The 20876-nt window shown below is 40.4% G+C and overlaps 1 protein-coding gene across 1 annotated transcript in view; it reads right to left on the bottom strand.

Annotated features, from left to right (window-relative positions):
- The window catches only part of TNC (tenascin C), a 70931-nt gene that overhangs the window by 26234 nt on the left and 23821 nt on the right, over positions 1-20876 (bottom strand). The window contains exons 10-17 of the mRNA XM_056138702.1: positions 16706-16978; positions 15720-15992; positions 14700-14972; positions 12025-12297; positions 9432-9704; positions 7625-7897; positions 4429-4704; positions 857-1129 (exon numbers count right to left, since the gene is read on the bottom strand). Coding sequence (XP_055994677.1) covers positions 857-1129; positions 4429-4704; positions 7625-7897; positions 9432-9704; positions 12025-12297; positions 14700-14972; positions 15720-15992; positions 16706-16978 — 2187 coding nt within the window. The remainder of the gene's footprint in view (positions 1-856; positions 1130-4428; positions 4705-7624; positions 7898-9431; positions 9705-12024; positions 12298-14699; positions 14973-15719; positions 15993-16705; positions 16979-20876) is intronic.

The following is a 20876-nucleotide window of genomic DNA, read 5'->3' as shown; positions in this document are numbered from 1 at the left end:
ATCCCTGGAACAAACTATTCCTGTTTGATCTTATTTCTTAAATGGTACCCATGGTCGAATAAGTGCAGGAAATTTGGCCTAAAGAAGTACAATTTGGAGATACATACACACATCAGGATACTTTGTAAGCCAAGAGTTGTAGTCAACAATCCTGTTGGACAATGTTTAACTGGTATTTCCAACACTTATTTGATCAGGGAATTTCTTCAATGTAGAGCCTTTAAATATTCCTTGAAGCTAGTTATTTCTAGAAAGACTTTGGGAAATGCAGATCTCTGTTTGTTAAAGATGTTAATATTAAACTTTGAGAAATTATTAGTCTTGAGAAAATTATGGATTTAATCTTTGTTGCAGAACCTTGATAACATTAGCATTTTCCTTTTCCCATGTAATACGTTTGCAACTGGGTTTTCCAATAAGAAACCTATCCGATAAATTTTTCAAGATCATTGTTGAAAATTTGAGATGGCAAATGTCAATACATTTTTTGAAATATACTCAACTGTATATTTCATTTGAGAAGGCTGAAATGTAGCTGGGAACTACTAAGATGCACAAAGTGAAGGGGTGTGTGAAGAAAGCATACAAGAGATATGAATGACACAATCTAAAAGATTTGGGCCACCAAGTGGAAACATTTCGACCTTCTCTTTTCTGAAGTGGGGAAAAAGGGAGTATTCATTAGAAACACAAGACAAATGAGAAGAGAAGAGGGAAGATTAAAAAAAACAACAGGCTACGTCTATGGATTAAGGAGGGAACATGGACAAGAATGTTAAAACCAGGTTATCTGGCAGATGGATTACATGGGAGGCAACCAAGAAAAGGAGAAAATTTCTCACTTGAATCAAAATACCTGTAATAACCTCAGCCCTCAAGGGCTTGGTTTGGTGCCCTTGGATGAAGCCAGAGAGTATAACCTCATAGCCAATGCCAGTTATAAGGCCTCTTAGCTCCAATTTCCTCTGGGTTCCTGAAAGGGTGAATTCCTGGGGATCCAGCAGCTTCCCAGAATCCACCACCACCACTAGGAAACTGTCAAAGGCATTCTCCGATGCCATCCAGGACACTGTGAACCCGTAAGGATTAATGTCGAAAATGGTTAGGTTTTCCAGAAGGGGCAGAGCCTCTGAAAGAAGGGAGGGTGAAAACAGTCAGGTTAGTCGTGCTGACTGGGCTGGGGCAACAGTCCCCACGAATGTCAATAGACTCCTGGCTAATCACAAAACAGGTTACCACATCAGAAAATGAACACTGAGTAAGAATTTCTTGAGGGCCAGGTAAATTCTCTCACATATTCTCTTCTCTTGTCTATAATGAGTTAGATCTGATTCTCATTATACATTAAGAAAATTGAACCTCAAAGAGTTTGACTGACTTGGACAAAGTCTCAGATGTAGTATGAACAGAGATAGGTTTTCAGCTGTGTTGAACTTTTACGGTTATGAACTTTTCCCTGCAAAATACTTGGAGCATTTTTTGTGGATTTGGTCCCTTTTCTCTAATACCTCAACTCTCTTCCAGTCTTGGGGTAAATCAACTTTTCTTTTTTTCAAATATATTTCTTTTTCAATATTCTATTTTACTTTTAGTTCACATTTGAACTATTGGGAGAATTAGTGACATACATCTACAGTCATTGAGATAAGTGGAGGAGACAATAGTTTTCATGTGTCAAAAAAAATTTATGGTCATGGCATAGTAAGAAATACTGAGACTTGTTAATTATTTTGATGTCTATTTTCCTGGGTAAATTTAGGGAATAAAGACATGTCTAGATCTTACATAAGTTATACAATCATCATTTGTTTATTTGTTCACAAAACAACTATGTCCCAGGATCTTGTGTCTTCATTGCCAATAGTTCTTTTCACAAAATAGTGAATTTCAAAAAAAGTGAGTGAACATGTATCTGTCAAATTTCTATTAGTCCTTTTTTATAGATAAGGCTTCATGTCCATTAGTGTATGAATTTGTGTATATATATTTGTGTGTTTGTGTGTATTCTTTGTTGGTCCTCTCAAATGGTACTCAGGGAATCCAACTGTTGTTTCTGGTGATACTCAGCCAACTAGGCCTACTGTTTAATTCTAGGGCCCAAGGATTTGTGATGTTTTGGCCCTGCAGTGCCAATGATTGCTGAGACCACTCAGCAGTACTCAGGGCCTCGAGAGTCACAATGCTTAGGGACCTTCAGGGCCTCACTTGGTGATGCTTGAAAGAACATGTGGTAGCAGGGATAGAACCCAGCTTGGGTACAAGCTAGACATGTACCCTAAAAGTAGCTCCTTATTTTTGCATTTAATCCTCACAAAAATACTGTAAGATAGGTTTGATACTAAGCCTTTCACTTCCATGACATGTAAGGAAACATCTAAAGGAGTCAATGATTTATCTGAGATCACATATCTCCTAGGTAGCTGAACTATAATCTAACCCAGGGTTACCTCATTTTAAATTAAATGTCCTTTTCACACCCAAAGCCAGTATCTAATTAGTCAACCCCATCAATGCTGGCAAGTCCTGGACAGAGAGGGATTAGTGGAGAAGGTCCAGGACTTCCCCTCTTGAGCACTGATGCTCTAATGGAAACTTTCATAGAGACAAATGACCTGCCACAAATGCCCAGAATATAATCCATGGGGTGTGAAGGAAATGTTTTAAAAAGAAGTGTTTGGTGACTGGGTGGATAAGTGAATGAATGCCCCAAGTAGAGATTGAAATTTTGCTATGGCTGAAACTTCCTGTACTTATTTTGAAACCCTCGCTGTTTATTTTGAGGAAATTTTAAAACCACCTTATGTGCTCTCCCAAATCATAAACCTATCAAAAGCAAAGATGAAGTAACATATACTGTGCAAATATACTTCTTTGTGCAAGAACAGCCTCTCAGATTCTGCTGCTGGTTTTTTGTTTAGATAAGGGGCACCTCTTTGTGATATCTGGCTTCTTTGTATCTCTGCCACCCTCAAAGCAAAGAATGCTGATGAAAATGAGGGTATTGGGAATAATTAGCCAAGAGATTATTATTTATAATTCTTGAGGTTCAGATTGTTTTTCTTTTTTTTTAAATATGCTTCATTGCAATGTGGTCTTTTCACTTCAAGGATTAGCTGAGACATTATTGTAACTGGATGGAGAATTCCCAAGAAAAGCTCTAATTAAGCTCCCTTTCTTCTCTTTGTTCTGTGGGAGGTCCTTTAAGATGCTATAAGTTAGGGGCCAGTGACCAGCCATTCCTATCCTGGGCAGAGTCTGGCACCTGGCATGACTACTGAGAAACTTCCAGGCTCTGCATCTGATGACTGAATGACTAGATATACATTATATAATTATAGAAAAATATAAAGACTCTTGATTATATTCAACATGTCTTGTGTTCTTTTAAAAATAATAGGAAATTAATATTTGCATAGGCCTATTATTTTCAGACCTTTGGGAGACAGAAAAAAGAATCCAGCATCTATAAAATGTTGACTAGATACAAGAGATTCAGTAACTATAAAATGTCGACTAGATACAAAAAAGTTAAATTTTATCATTATCCTTTAATGTGACTTTAGTTTTGGGAAGTGCAGGAGAATAGATCCTAGGGCCTCATACATTCAAGGCACCACACGTGGTGCCAGGGATTGAATCTGCATTGGTTACATGCAAGGCAAGTGTCTTGCTCACTGTACTATCTCTCTAGCCCTAATATATCTTATTTTTAGTAATTCTGACTTGGGAGAAAGTTGATTTAATGTAAGAATTAGAAGAAAAAGTTGATCTCCTGAAAATTATTAGTAGCAGACAGGGATTTCTAAATATTTTATGAGAATTTTTTTTCCCTATTGATATTTGGTAATTTGGTACTATTTGAAACCCTTGCTTGTATATAACATAATGTTAGGAAAGAAAATATAAAACTATTTATTTACATGATTCTAAGAGAAGTTAGAAGTCAAGTTTAAGGAATGAGCTTAATTAAGCTTAAATTTACTTGAGATCCTAGATTGAACATTCATTAATTCTGGTGTCAAATCCATTTACAAGAATTGTATTTTTAGAAGAAAATAATATGTTTCTCAGGCAGGAAGTTTCTCAACTACCTTACCTAGCAAGATTTATGGACAAATGGGCCATTAACATTTTGCTCTTTAGCCAGGATTTCCAGACTGTGAACCAGACAGTCTATAAAACAGGGCAGAACAGTCCTTTAAGTCTTTATTGAGTCCATTGTCTCCATGTCCTAGGAGTGGATATGAAAGACTATTGTTTTTTTGTTTTGTTTTTTAAAGTAGTATCTGTTCTCTTTCTACTTAGAAGTTTACATATGGATGAAGACTACACTTGGCTTCATTTCCCTTTAGAATGCCAGTCACCTTTCCCTTCCTCCTCCCCACTTCAGTATTCTAAACAGACAAGTAATAACCTTTGAATGAGTACCTGTCATGACAAAGGCAGTGAGGGGTCTGGTAGGTTTCCCAGCCTGGGTGGTCCCTGCAACACTAACGTCATAGCCAGTGCCCTCCACCAAGCCGGTGATGTGAGCGTGCTGTGCATCTCCTGGGACCGTGAATTGCTGGGACTCATGTATCGAGTGAGCATCACTAACATTGATAACAATCTTTGCAAAAGGCCCATCTTGGGTGGTCCATGACACGTTGAAGCTGTCAGGAGTAATATTGCTAAGGATTAGTGTGGCCAACTGTGGCTCTGGCTCTGAAGGAGAAGGAACATGGGTAGAGAGAATGAGAAAGACATAATTAGAGGAAACAGTGGATTTCTCCAGAATGGGAACATACAATATGAACTTAAGGGAAGTAACCAATCCTCCGAATATTTTCAGAAAGGTAGAATAGTGGGCAGTGTCAGGATCTGCTTTGACATATTGGTTTCTCAGTAGGCATGTCTTTGCACTCTAAAAATATAGACACAACCATTTGCTAGTTGTGTATAAGGAAAAGTGAACACACCGCTGGAGCAGGAGATAGGGGTAATGTAAAGAGGACTATACATTTTCTAAGGCTTTTAATGGGATACAAGCTCCATAAGATATTCCAAGGAAATACAGCTTCATGGTGAAGTATGTATTATAGACTCTGAATATTCTATCTTACCTAGATACTCATGAAGCAGACTAGTACTTTAGATTCTCAAACACAGGTCTGGCAAAAAAAATCTACTTAATTTTCTATGTTCTCACACTTCATAAACTTCTTGATCAATGGGTAGGCTATTCAAGAAATATTACTGGAACATTTTAAAGAGTTGGTGTTCCACTGAGAATGCCTTAGAAAATGCTACTTTATTTTTCTTTTGATCTACTTGAATTCTACAAATTAAAGGATACTATTCATAGAAGCAAAATTCTCTGGAGTATTTATAAACCCAAATAAGAGCACCATAGGAAAATATCCATCCTATTTTAATACCATAAAGTAAATGGCTTCCATTAAAAATGTCTAAGGACTGAAGAGATAATACAGTATCCAGAATGCTTGACTTGCAAGTGGCTGACCTGAGATCAATCCCCAGTACACCATATGGTTCTCCAAGCCCCACCAAGAGGGTCATCTGACATACCTGACACAGAGCCAGGAATAAATCCTGAACGATAAATGCAGGGTGTGGTCGCAAAACAAAACAAGAAATGCCTGATACATGATAAAGTTCAAAGAAACTTGAAGTTAGGCATCATGTTTTTGAATTAGGAGATTCACTTATTGGATAACCTGGAGAGGTGAATGGTTGTCACTGAGGTTATAGGTCTATGGTTGGTTTCTTAAAGCATAGATACTGAGGAGAAAAACTCATATTTAATTAAGGAAATATCCACTACTTGATTTAGTTTTAATTTTCATTTACTTTGTGAGCCTCCCTAGCAATGCTCAAGGATCCAGGGGCACACAGGTGATTCTCAGCCAACCAGGTTGTAGATTGAGCACAAAGTTCTGAGGCTTCAATGCTGCTCAGGCCCTTCAGTGCCAGGAAATCTGGGCCATCCCATGACACTGGGGGCTTCAGAAAAATACGTGACAGTGCTTAGAGGCCTCCAGGGTTATACCCTACAATGCTTGGGACCATATGGTGCCTGGAATTGAACCCATGCCAAGCATAAATGCCCTGTTGTACTATCTCCCCACACCTATAATGCTAGTTTTAACTAGGATGAATATAGATTTATTTACTAAGTGTACCTTTTTGCCCCCCCCTCAGCATTATCACTAAAATAAATTCGGTTCAGACAATATTTTAGAGAAAAAGCAGTCTTAAGAATTGAGACATTGAATATTGAGATCAGTATTTAGGGTTAGGAGAAGAAGACTGTATCTTTTAAGGATATGGGAGTTGTTTTTGTTAAAGCTCCTGTTTTTGGAAAAATAAGGGGTTTATTTGGAAAAAAAATCTAACTGGGCAATTGAGTAGCATAATTCCATGCCATAAAGTCTTCAAGTCCCCAAAGCATCTGGCTCTGGACTAGAATATAGCCATAAGTAATAGTGTGGCATTTTCTACTTAGCAATTAGTTTGAGAAGCTAATGGTGCTATCATTTTCAGCCACAGCATTGGCAAATTATCCTAACCACACCAAAGGTAAAATCCTTCAAGAGGGTCTCTGCTTGTGCTTTCCCTATAATTTACTGTGGAAGCAATCTCCTGAATTAAGAATGAATGTGAAGACTCTTCTCATGTACAGTCAGAATTGGGCAGTACCAATTCATGTTGAATACCATGTAGAATGAGGCTAGTTTCTTAAGGTCAGAGCTGTCTCCAATTCAGTCCTAGAGTGCACACACAAGCTGAAAATGAGTAGCAAGACAAAACAAAGCAAGAGAAGGGTAGTTAGGGCTATTATATAGTCAGTGTTTCATGCAAAAAGACACATTTTTCTCTCACTACTTTCAGTCCTCTAACACAATAAGGGCTGGCTGTTTCGGGAAAGCAACACTGTAAAGCTCTGAATGTTCATAACATACAAAGACACTTGAACAAGATGATGGATTAGAGGAAAATTCACACAGTGACAATGACTATCAAAACATGCTTAGAGGCAATGCCAAGAAAGAGCCTATATTTGTAGGGAATGCAGGAAAATATAAGTCTCAAAACAAATAAAACAGAACCTCAAGGTCTTTACATGTGGTTCTTGAGGTATGTAGTGGGGTCTTTATTTTGCATGCTGATGGCACCCTTATTTAAAATCTTGGTAGAGAGGAAGATAAATCATTCCGACTAAGAAACTGAAATCGCATGCACACACCTCTTGGAATATGACACAGGCAAACTTTGGTTAGAAAGACCACAGGCAGATGAAAATTGGTGGAACTGGAAAGGCTTACTCAAGATCAGACAAAAGCACTGTTTATAAATTCAACCGAAGCAAGTCAGGTTAACTCCACACAGATAAACAGCAAAATGCACATGTGAGTGGATGTCTAGGACAAAGAGGTTGACACTGACATCCTTTCATTGGTATCAAAAGCTTTTTCTTAAGCGTAATCATTCCAATTTGGGTGAATTATTTGTATTTGAGTCAGACCTGAAGAAACTAAGAGAATAAAAAGATGGGTAGGGTGGTTTTCAGAGCATTCTTCAAAGGAAGTGCAATCAAGAAAGAAGAACCCAGAATGGGAAATACCTGTGGTTGCTTGGACCATCAAGGTCTGAGCACGCTGCCCACCAATCAGCCCATGGAGGTGGGCAGTGTAATTAGAAGAAGCTTTGAGGTTGCTGATGACAAGGCTGTGGAATACTGCAGGCACAGAACGCACCACCGTCTCCTGGGGGTGGTCAGAGTTCCTAACTTCTATAAGAAAGCTATCAAAGGTGGAGTCCTGAGCTTTCCACGTGAGAGTCACACTGTCCCAGGTCACATTTGAGACTGTGAAGTGACTAAGGAGAGGCTCAGCTACTAAAGCAAGAAGAAAAACATCAAAGTGTATCAATGAAAAACAGCAATCCAAAATCAAAGCACACGAGACTAAATCCATAAAAGTTTAGGCTTTGCCGTCTTATAAAGAGGCCTGCCCTTTGTTGAAAGCCAATTTGAATCATGTGAAATAAACACATAGAGCTGGCAATTTCCACCCCCACCCCCACCACTGGGAAAATTTTTGTGATATTGAATCTGGCTGAGAGAAGAATTAGATTATCGGAGCTCAGCCCTTTCTATGTTCTACTCTTAACAGCAATCTGCAGTCTCATATAGAATGAGAATAGATTCTCTCTCAATCATGGCTGACTTAGGATAGATCACTTTGATATGATAACACTCCCCCATTTCTTGACTCTCGAAGAATATGGCTCTCTATTTTGTGAAACACAAGAATAGATTCTCCTGTGCTTATTCTACCAGTCACATTTTATTTTTAAATTTATGATGTCAAGACCAAGCTCTGCATCACAACCTGTGATGTACTCTTTCTCACTCCATCTCCTTACATTTTTCTAAATAGAATTATTTTAATTAAAAAAAAAGAAAAGGCAGTGACCAAGAGATGCTAAGCATGCACCTTTTGAGAGGTCAAAACTTTTTTTACTAAATTCACAAGGAATCAATTTTATTGCCTGCCAGCGATCATCTCACGTATTATGAATGGCACAGGCATCATAAATTTAAAGTAAAATATAATTTACCAATTATATTTACCAATATAATTTATGCTTGTTTACCATATTCAAAATTTAAAAAAGAACTTTTGTTCTTATTTTTCACCTACCATAAATTATTATGGAGGCAAGAGAGAGAGAGAGAGGGAGAGAGAGAGAGTATACATGTTCTGATCTTTTTTCCCTAAAGTTTGCTTTAAAATTAGAGAGGGATGTGATTGGAAGCATGATTTTCCCCTCCATTCATCTGGTAAGAAATCCCTGCCTTTTCATGGCTGAAACAAATACAATAGCACTCGAGCGGGCCCAGTAACGTCTCCATTGGAGACTTTGTTGTTACTGTGTCTGACAATAGCACTATGACAATTTTATTTAATCACTGTGATATTTGGGGGGTATTAAAATACCAAAAGCACTATGAAGACAAGACACTAGCATAACACAAAATGTAATTGTTTTGGAAAACTCTTTGATGTAGATGTCTTTCCAAGTCAAGGACAACCCTCCTTTGGGGGGCTTTCTTAGCTACTAAAGAATACTCCAGTTTTCATATCATGATCTAGACCAAAGCACATTTTAAGGTTCAAATGCCTTGGTCAGTAATAAATCAAGTGATGAAAACTTCATGTGATAAAACTTTTATGTGACAAAACCTTTATGGGATTTGCTATCTGCGCTGCTGTTGGAAGAGAGATCTGTTAACTCTTGTTCCATCTCGGCATCCTGTAGGAGTTAATATGCTATGGCTTGAGCATATCTCCATGGAAGGGGAATAAGTTCATCCTGCAAAGAAGAGTCTGTGAAGAGGGTGTTAGAGATGGAGGACACACTTGTACCTGTGGTGGCTGTGGTGGTGATGGTTTTGGTCCCGATGTTGGGAGTGAGTCCAGAGAGGTAGACAATAAAATCATTATTAGGGCGGAGCCCAGAGATGTGGGCAGTCCGTTCAGCACCAGAGATATTATATTCCAGTGTCTTCAGGAACCTATTGGAATCAATAATTTCAATGGTAAAAGTCTCAAAGGCGCCATCTGTCGCTGTCCAGGAGAGATTGAAGCTGTCAGGAGTTATGTCAGAAACCTCTATGTTTCTGATTTCTGGTTCTCCAGCTGTAAAGGAGGGGCAGGGGAGAAGAAACAAAGACATCGGTGTCAATTATTTGGGTTGAAATGAAGGTGAAGGTTGTTAATAGGACCGTATCTGGGAAAAAACATCTGAGCATTCAGGGTTATGGTGGAATGAAGAAGAATTGCCAATCCAGTGCCAATGGGAGAGAAGGGAGCATGGTTAAGAGAAACACACAAGGAGAGTGGGCAGGGAGGGGGGTGGGGCGGGGGGGAGGAGAGGTAATTTCACTTCTCTGCCTGATGGAGAGCCTGACTGTGAAAAACAGGTTGAGCAAACACAGTGGGCATATTAACTGTGTTTTTGATTCTCAAGGTTTCCAGGAGCTCTCCCTACCTCAGGGTTGCTGGCTATCAACCAAAAGACAACTTCAGTCTTCATAATTGCACTCAGGAGACCCAGATCAGTTGTATTCCTCCTGTAGGCATCCTTCTGGTTGATGCTTCCTTCTAGTCCAATGAAGACTAAATAATTCTGGTGCCATGACCCTACCAAGGAGATACCCCGAGGCTTCTGACTATGTGATATCAAAGGAACTGACACCTAGTCATTGCAATTATTGGTATACGTTCTACCTCAGTCAAATCTGGGCTAACTATGCTTATATTCTATTAAAAGAGCCTGTCTTCCCTTAACAACCTCTATGTGGGCCAACAAAATGACTATTGCTTTGCCAACTAATAGAGTCAAGCCAAGACAGCCAGGTGACTCTGTGTAGTCAAGAAGTGCCATTTGTGCTTGCAGGTGGTCCTACCAATGCTTTTCCTGGCAACAGGAATGAAGCACGCCAAAGGCTGGCAGAGGCAGACTGGGAATGCTAGTGGCAACTTGGTAGTGAGGAAGGGAGATGCCTTCCTAACTCAAGAGATTTGGTGAGCCACAGAGCAGATGGAATTTAGGTTCTGCCTCCCCACAGACCAGCATTGCAGAAGCAAGAATGTTGCTTTCATCAAAGAAGAAAACAAGCCCATACAACTACTAAGGACCCCAAACCACAAGGTCTACACTGAAACCCAGATGTGGTGGATGATTTCTCTGGTATAAAGTGGGCAGACTGAAAAAACCGTGGCCCCAGCAGAGCGGCCTCTGCTCCTCTTTCTAAGTCTTTACAGGTCAGGAAGCTGTTGCCTACATTTGCTGTTTAGATAAATAAAATTGAGAGCTCGGCATGAGTCACTGCCACAGTGGAAGCTAAGATGTGGAGTTAGGTTTCTGCCAGTCAGCCAGCACATTCAGGGGGCATGGAAATGCAGCCACAGTAAATAGCTAAGAAGGGGCTAGGAAGATACAAAATGAAGCACCACAGCCAGCCTGAGCATCAAACACTGGGAGTTATAGCAGGAAGAAACCCTTTGCAGAGCAATTAGAGGAAGGGCCAGGCTCCTGGGAACCACAGGGACCTTGTCCCTGCAGTGGAAAACACACCTCTGGCCTGAGAAGGTGCCAGACAAAAGCTTACCCCCAGGGAATAAGTCTTAATTTTAAGAGCAAAAGGGTATCCTATCTCTGACCTTCAGAGCTTGGGACATTCCTTGCTCCAAATGCTGTGTGTCCTGGTAATGAATGTATCTTTCTTTGCTCATGACTCCAGTCATAATTGTGCTTTCTTTCTCTCTTTCTCTTTCTCTTTCTCTTTCTCTTTCTCTCTTTCTTTCTTTCTTTCTTTCTTTCTTTCTTTCTTTCTTTCTTTCTTTCTTTTAATTTTGTGTGTAGGGGGTGCGAGTGAAAGGGGCTGTGTCTATTGTTAATGTGATATTCTAACAATGACTCGGTATCTCTGAGAGTAGTGCCTGGAGGATGGAAATTCAGTTTTCTTATTCCACTCAGTGCATTTAAAAGAAACATTTCTTAAATGCAAGCACCTGTAGTGCATACCCTGGAGGGATTCAGGATGATCAAGCATCTTTTCTATGAAGGAGGCTCTCTAAAAACAAGAATCTGTGCTCCATCAGAACTCACATGGGTCTCAGAGCACTGGAGAAAAGAATTCAAACTGTCAGGCTGACCCCTGAAACAGAAAGCCATTGTTCAACAGTTAGAGTGGTTGGGTTGGTGGAACCAGACAAAGGAATTTGGGAAGCTGGAGGGTAGAAAAGTTGAAAACTGTTATCATTTATTCATGCTGGAGGCCAAATGCATCTGGACCAAGCTACAGCCCACAGGAAAGCATCTTGGGCATGCAAGGTCAGCAGCTAAGGGGAACATGAAACGGTTCAGACAGGAGGGAAGCACACACCCGGTGTGATCTCTTCAAGGGAAGCAGTGAGTCTTGGGGACAGGACATGGACATACAGAGGGAGGTACCTGTGAAGGCCTCAGCAGAGAGTGCTGGTGTCCTAGAGTCCCGGATCACCCCGTAGAGAGTAACCCTATAAGGGGTGGCAGCCTTGAGACCTGGGATGTCCACATCCTGGAGGCTACCAGGTACTGTGAAGTTCCGAGTCTCCTCAACATGGTTGGCCTCCTGCACCTGAATGACAAAGTGCTCATAGGCTTGGTCAGCTGCGGTCCAGTGGAGTTTGAGGCCATCCCAGCCAACCTCTGTCACAGCTAAGTCTCCCAGCTGGGGGAGCTCCTCTGAAGAAGGACAGAGAGGTATTGGTCAGTCCAGTAACCCCTCCCTGAGAGAATCATATATCTTATAGCCCCGTTCTATAGAAGAGAAAAATGGTGAATGAAAATATTGGAACTCAGTGATCATCCTTGATCTGTGGGCATTTCCTGTGTGGTCACAGCTGTTCACAGCTCTCTTTTGAGATGAAAATGGTCAGAAAGGAGGACCATTTAGCCTTGAAATAGAGATACCCTCAGGGCTACTTCAAAATCATGGGGAGAAGGCTGATCATGCAGCACCAGTATCTAGTGGCATGTGGAAGAGGTAAGGGAGGGAGTCATGTCAGGGAAACTATAGGCTCTAGAGGTAGATGAACCTTGGTTAGAATGGCAATACCAGTATTTGGTAAAATCTTCAGCGTATCACCTCACTTATCAATGAGTCTTCCTCTCCTCGTCTTTAGGTGGACTTGGTCATCCCATTTCTTTGGATCATGTGTTAGTGCAATAATATTTAGAAAACCTCCCTGCACAGTCTTTCTGACACAGAGTGAAGTTTGAGAGGTTAACAAGAATAGATTTTTTTAGATAATGCCCATGAACACTTAAGAATCACTTACTTAATGGCCTTACTGGTCCTAACGAAGAGATAATTTCTCTTGGGGACATACTAACCCAGGTTCTGACAAACAGTTGGTTTCTTTGGGCTTTTCTGTACTATTCTCCAGTTTGGTTATTTCCCTTCCACCTCTTTCTGCTGGTACTTTGTGTCTGAATGAGAATAGCTATGGCATGAAGGACCTTGGTGGGAAAGAAGAGGCCTGCTGTTCATTACAAGTGATTATGTTTTGCTTAGGAAAGGGTACAGAGCAGGTCCTATTCTTAATTTTTCCATAATGTAAGGAGTAAATTCAATGTGGTTATTTTTGCTGGTTCAGGAGGTTTGCATTCAGAGCTAGAAAAACCCAGTGTGAGTGGATGGCTGCTCTGGGTTAAATGCCATCTTTCAGTTCTTATTTTTTTTTTTACCAGACTGCAGGGATCATGGATTAAAAGAGAAAAAATAGTTGCAGGCACTTGAGCCACAAATAAAGAGATAAGATACTTTTCTCCAGGCCTGCTGGGATTCAGAGCACTGGGAGTTTGAGCATGAACTGATATTGGAAGGAATGCTTTTAAACTGAGTCCCACATCAATCAGATGTTTTTAGGAAAGAACTGGGTACAGGTGGCCCCTTCTCATTTTCTCATTTCTAGCTCACCGAGATCAGCTGCCCATCGCCTCCTGGGTTCTTGGTAAGATCTCTTTTGTGTTCTGCAATCATAAATATAAGTTTGTAAACTGGAAATTCAGATCCTTAGCTTCCTATACTTGGACCACATGTGTCTCAAAGGTGCCTTCTGCATATGTTTACTGGAAGCTATTTTTGGAAATGCAGGGCAATATTAGCCCAGTTAGTTTAAGTGGATTACAGCAACAACTTTCTGATTGGGAATATGTAGTTTCAAACAAGGAAAAAGATTATTTGCTACCAGGAAGCAAAAACAAACAAAAAACCAACAAAACAAAAATACATAAAGCAAAATCCCCTTCAGTTGATTTTGAATTAGGTCAGTTGGATGGTATTAAAGGTATTAAATACAGCGTTTAGAAAGGGGAGTCTGGGTTTGGGACCCAGGATAAAAATCTTACTATTTAAGTGTTGGCTTATTTCTTCATAGTTCCTTTAAAAAGCATTTCTAGAAACCTCATGAGCAGCACAGAATTTCCTTTTCCAGATGGAGTGAGATAGATTTTCAGGGGACAAATTCAGTTCAATTTTTATTTTTCTCACCATACTGAGTGAGAATATTGACATCAATTCTAATTGCTCTTTCTTAGACATGTCTCAGCTTGGAGGAGCTGGGAAGGAGAAAGACTGGGCAAGGGCAAGCTGCTCCCAAGTTTATTCCACAGATAGGTGCCTAGGAATTGGGTGGCAGGCAGCCAGGACCCATGTGGCTACTTATAAGGTCTCTTCAGAAAGTTCTGACCTTAATCTTGACTTAATTATTGAACTTCTTGTTTATGTAATTTTTTAATGATGTTCTATTGCTCACTGGAAAACTTTGCTGTTTGCTGTTCATTCTACAGGGTGGATGCATAGTAGCACTTTCCTTCATGATCTCATTTATGCCTCCTGATGGGCTATAAGGGTTAGCATCTGTGGGTTAAGATGAGAAAAGAAGCTCTTGGATGTAAATTAATGAACTCAATGTTACTCAGCAGGAAGGTGGATTTGCAATCCAGACCTTCTCAGTAGGCACTTGTAGGCATGTTGTTTGTCAACAACATTGGGAGAGGACACTATTCCCACCCTGTGGTTATGTTGCTATTTTGATCAAAGACCAGTTGAGTCACATCCCTCATCTGGGAGGTTGATATACCTGTGATAGCCTCCACAGCAAGGGGTCGAGAGCTGCGACCCCTGACCTCGCCATGCAGGGTGATTGTGTAACGGGTGCCAGCCCGCAGTCCTGGGATCTCCACTGAATGTAGGCTGCCAGGCACTAGGAGCCTGTGGACATCTTCATCTTGCTCTGTTTCCTGAACCTCAATGACAAACTGTTCATAGATCCCATCTGGGGAAGTCCAGTCCAGCATGAGGATATCCCAGCTAACCTCAGTTACTGTAAGGTTTTCTAGATCTGGAACCTCCTCTAGATAAGAAGACAGAGTTGCCAAGTTATGAGAAAGGTCAACTGCACCCTGATGAGATAGCATTTTGACTAAGAGGCGGGGTATAAAGATGTGATTACTGATGCATGATTTAGAATAGGATTGAGTATGCTCTTATGGTTGGCATTATCAGGGCTTTTTATTCAGCGATGGGGAATGAAAGATGGTTCTAGAAAGTGTTTACGATTTTTGTTCTTGACATGAAAATTGGAATTTGAAAAAATTTCTTGGTGGGTTCTTAAAATGAACTCAGATCTTTCTTTCTTTCTTTCTTTCTTTCTTTCTTTCTTTCTTTCTTTCTTTCTTTTTCTTTCTTTTTCTTTCTCTTCCCTTCCTTCCTTCCTTCCTTCCTTCCTTCCTTCCTTCCTTCCTTCCTCTCCCTCCCTTCTTCGCTCCCTCCTTTAATTTTTTCTCTTCCTTTCTGTGTGCAGATTGTGCTTTCCAACCTTTTAGATATACAACTGAAATCATTTTAATGAATAAATAACTGTACTTTGGAAGAAAATTTCCCTCTCTCTCTTGCAAAGGAAGAGGAGGTGTAATCTTTAAAAAAATTCACACCGTACTATGACTAGAGCATGTTCAAATTTGGGATATCGCACTTAGATAGAAGCAAGGATGATGAGTCACTGGTATTTCCCCCACATGTCAGGAATGGACCCAGTTTCTAGCAGGGAAAATCCCCCTGAGAAGACATAATGGAAGGAAGCAAACTAAGTCTAGAATACCTGTCAAGACTTCAACTGAGACAGGGGTTGTGCTGAAGTCCTGAGCGACCCCACAGATGGAGACTCTATAATGTGTTGCTGCTTTGAGCCCAGGCAAGTCCATGGACCTCAGTCCTCCTGGGACTGTGAGGTTCTGAGCTGCCTCTACTGTGTCTCTCTCCTGCACCTCAATGAGAAAGTGCTCAAATGCCCCTTCGGGAGCTGTCCAGTTGAGTGTGAGGGCATCCCAGCCCACCTCGGACACGATGGCTTCTCCCAAACTGGGAGTTTTCCCTGGAGGAGGACAAAGAACCAGTTTAATGATCACATTGCACCAGGTCCAGGACATCTGTTACACAAGGCAGTCTCTATATTACCTACAAATGTGATAAACATGAATCATGCATCTTCCTAAATTTAGAAATAGAATAAATGTGGGTTAGAAAAAATACTTTGTTGCTGTTTAAAAATGTATTTATTTATTTATTTATTTATTTATTTGAATTACACCCAGTGATGCCTAGGAACTGCTCCTGGCTCTGCACTCAGGAATTCCTCCTGGTGTTGCTCAGGGACCATATGGGATGTTGGGGATCGAACCCTGGTTGACCGTGTGCAAGGCAAATGCCCTACCGGCTGTACTATCTTTCCAGTTCCCTTTGTTACTTTATTAAGAAATTCCTCTAACCTCTAGAAAATAAGAGGGGGGTCACTTATTATCCTCCCTTTTTACATAAAGGATCTTAACTTCTTTTTATCAGAGTAAACTGTTGATAAGAGTAAAGGGCCCTTCCCTTTGGGCCTTTGTGTATAGTCCCCAGGCTGGACTCTGCACAACTCCAAAAAGTTTGATTCAGAGAGAAGCTGCCCTTTGGAGTTGTGTAGTCTATTACTGAATCCCAGAGTGTTATTACCTGGGGCAGAAGAAGTTCATGAATAAATTAGTTTTGTCTGATCAATTTTCTGTCCCAAAAAACAGAATCTAGAGATAGGAAAGTAAGAGGTACCTGTGGAGGCCTCAGCAGAGAGTACTGGTGTCCTAGAGCCCCGGGTCACCCCATAGAGAGTCACCCTATAAGGGGTGGCAGCCTTGAGGCCAGGGATGTCCACATTCTGGAGGTTCCCAGGGACTGTGATGTTCTGAGCTGCCTCCACCCCACTGGTTTCCTGCACTTGAATGACAAAGTGCTCATAGGCTCGATCAGCTGTGGTCCAGTGGAGTTTTAGGCCATCCCAGCCAACCTCGGTCACGGTGAGGTTTTCCAATTCAGGGATGTGGTCTGAATAATGACAGAGATAGGATCAGTCAAACTATTCCTCAAGAATGCTTTCCTTCTGAGCACCTAGAAATGGTCAACTTTCTGCCCCAGTTTGCATGAGGATTTCACTCACCAATTCCTTGAGCATGGCTATCACCATCAAAACACCAACAGAAAAATCAATGTCAGACTAATTTTACCTAGAAGTAAATTGGAGTCTGTCTTTGGATGATGGTATTTTCCTTTGGGCCAGTATCCTATGGATCTGGGAGGTTCTTCATGCCTAGGTACATAATGCTTTGGGTTTCCATTTCCATTTTGGAAATCACCTTGTCATGAACTTAGATCATATGAAACAGCCTAGGCTATTCTTGGTATTTTTTTGTTTGTGCTGTCTGTAAATTTGGCCAACTGAATTTTGAGAAAATTGGCTTCTCATAGATTCCTTTCCTTTTCGTGCTGTTTCAGTCTCCAGCGAAAGGTCTGTTTTGCAGTTTCTTTATCTTGGGATGTTTTGTGAGTTTTCTGGGCTCACATAAGTTTACAAAAAAAAAACTTCAGTAAAGATCAAAGATAAACGAACACAGTTAGACAGCCTTGAGGGAGGCCATGGGTCTTTACAAAACTGTCCTTCAATGGCCCTGAGAGAAACAGACCTTATTAAGCTCAATTAAAATAGAATGTGCCCTCAACATTCATCTCAGGAACACACAAAATACAATAAAAACACACTTGTCTGGATATGCCTACAAGGTGATAATCTGCCCAGAACTAGGCTTAAGAGGACTTTGTAAGACCTGGGAAGAAAGCATTTTCTCTAGAAATGAATCCTGTGAACAACAGAATAAGCACTGCCTTGAAATCCTATAAAAGAACAAACTATTTCTTTATTTATTTATGCCTTTCATTGGCTGTTGCTGGTAATGAGCACTATTTGTGCATGAAGGCAGGCTTCTAACTTGAGCAATTTTTTATTTCAATGGAATTGAAGATATCCTTTCAAGAAACTACTTAATTCAGACGTTTCCAAGTCCTGGGGAACATTCTTCGTAATTGATTCATATTGGCAAAGTTTACAGTCTTTAAAATCCTCATTTGATTTGGAATAGAGGTTCACAGACGAAGTCACTTATTGGCCAAATCTGGCCTGCCTGCTGACTATTTTGTAATGAGCCAACTAACAACAATATATCTAGTTTTGAATGCTGGGAATAAAACTCAGAGAAGAAGAAGACATGTGAATATATGATATTCAAATTCTGGTGTAGTGGATTTAGTTTTATTGGCACACAGCCATTGAGTTCACTTATGCCTTGCTGATGACTGCTTACATCTTACAACAACAGAAACCATATGGCCTGAAAAATCTGAAATATTTACTATTTGGCCCCCTTAAGAAAGTGTTTACGACACCTGATCTTGAACTATACTCTGTGGGTTTCTCATATAACCCAAATTCATATCTTGGAATTCATATCTAATGCCCCATGGCTGTTCTTAGATGCAAAAACATGCACCTCATGAGAAAGCTCTTCAAAATGCAAGACATGTATTTAGTTTGGGGAATACAAGGTCCTATATCCTCATCCATTTGCCTGTAGGAGCCCAGGAATATCAACTCTGACACAATATTTTCCTTGACTTTGGGATTTAAGAACAACTGAACTCAATCATACCACCTTTATGAGCAGTTGTGGCTGTGCACGAAGTTTTTCCTTTCAAACAGGGTTAAAATTTAGAGAGAGAGAGAGAGATGGAGAGAGGGAGAGAGAGAAAGAGAGAGGGAGAGGGAGAGAGGGAGTAAGGAAGAGAAAGAGAGGAAAAGAGAGAGAGGGAGAGAGAAAGAGGAAGAGAGAGAGAGAGAGAGAGAAGAAAAGTGCCTACCATACAATTGAGATAGAGAAGGGATCACTAAGTCAGTGACGGTTGGAGAGATCGCTTGGGATGGGAGATATGTGCTGAAAGTAGATAAAAGTCCAAACGTGATGGCCTCTCAGTATCTGTACTGCAAACCATACTGCCTGAAAGTAGAGAGAGAGTAAGAAGGAAATTGTCTAATATAAAGGCAGGGGGTGGAGTCAGGTGGGGGTGGCGGGAGGGATATGGGGATATTGGTGGTGAAAAATGTACGCTGGTGGATGGATGGGTGCTTGCTCATTATATGACTGAAACTCAATCATGAAAATTTAGCAACTGTATCCCACAGTGATTCAATAATAATTAAAAAAAATTAAAAAGTGTCTACCATAGAGGCAGACGGGTGGGGGCAGGAGGGAAACTGGGGACATTGGTGGTGGGAAATGAACACTAATGAAGGAACAGGTGTTGGAACATGGTGTGACTGACATCCAAATCATGAAAAACTTTGTAACTATAAATCTCACTGTGATTAAATATGCATGAAACCCTATTATCAATAGTATTGTAAATCATGCTGTTTTAAATAAAAAGAACATTTAAAAATGAAAAATTAATTATTTAATTAATAAAATGGCATGCATTAAAAAGAAAAGACTGATAGTGGGAAAAAAAAGCAGAGTCAGCCAAGCTACTGCTGCAGGAAGTTAATCATTCTGACTCATCAACTCACTTCTTAGTCCATTTTCTTGTTTTTGCTCTTTTATGCTGTCAAGACCCCTTATCAAGAACTTAGCTGACAATGTCATTTTATGGGAATTAACCTCTCTTTCTCTTCTCTTCAGGTAACTATTTTCAAACTACTTCTCAATTTCTGTTGTGAGAGCTACTTAGCTAGTGCTGATGGTTATCAATCAAGCTATTACTTTAAGAATAATGGAGAGAGGAGATGAGGATATCCACATTGGAACATATTCCTTCTTGATGAGAACAACCTTTCTCTTCAAGTCCGTCTTTAAAAAAAATACAAAAAAGTGGGTTCAAGAGGACTTTGTATGACCTGGGAAGAAAGCATTTTCTCTAGAAATGGATCCTGTGAACAACAGAATAAGCGCTGCCTTGAATTCCAATAAAAGAATAAGTTGTTTGTTTCTTTATTCCCCCTTTCATTGGCTGTTGCTAGTAATGAGCCCTATGTGTGCATGAAGGCAGGCTTCTAACTTGAACATGCAATTGATAACCTTTAGCACTGCTTAAAAGGACATACTTTGTGCCCTGTCACACTACACTGCTATTTATTTGGTAGAGTAATTACCACACCACATACTGCTTGTTGCTCAGCAGAAACTCACGATGATGATTCTTCCACTCATTGTAAATTCTAAGTTTTAGTAGGCAGGTCAAGAAAACGCATCAGGTTAGAGCTAAATGTTGCAGGGTAGTGACTGTTTCTGAAGAGGATGCTCTTGGTAGCCCTCTCTGATCCTACCATAAGCACAAGTCAGATACAAGAACCACAAGCAAGTTCAATGGGTAATATTGAATGAAAGGAACCCATGAAAGGGAGAGGCCTAAGAATGACAACAGGGGACAATCAAATAGAAATACAGCAGACAACAGCTGAGGTGGGAGGGTGGGGAGGGTAAATAAGTTTTCCATACTGGTGAGCTTGCTGCCCTGGGAGCCCAGGGTTTCCCCTGTGGAGCTCCACATGGAATGTCTCAGTATTTCTTGATGAAAAGACTGTTGTCTTTTTTTCAACAGCTGTTTGCTGGCATCTACCCTTTGGATAATGTCAGGGAGCCTGGGAAATCTGAATTTCGAAATCCCTCCTTTTATTTGAGCTTTCATGATCAATTCCCCAGCTGTTCTGGAGGAATTTCTGACAGTGCCAACTTGCAAGCTTTAGATTTCACCCCCATATGGATAGAATTGACTAAGGGCTGCTGGAGGAGGAATTCCCTTATACTGTACATTGATGAGAGCAATTCTTACACAGCCAGAGATAGTGAGAGTCAAGTCTTAGGACTCCAAACAATCAAAGAGTAGATAAAAAAAATCA

This window comes from Sorex fumeus, unplaced genomic scaffold (genome assembly GCF_029834395.1).
Source record: "Sorex fumeus unplaced genomic scaffold, SorFum_2.1 ptg000129l, whole genome shotgun sequence".
In the NCBI taxonomy this organism is placed as follows: domain Eukaryota; kingdom Metazoa; phylum Chordata; class Mammalia; order Eulipotyphla; family Soricidae; genus Sorex; species Sorex fumeus.
Note: the sequence above shows the minus strand (reverse complement) of the source record. Positions and strands in the feature narration are given on the sequence as shown.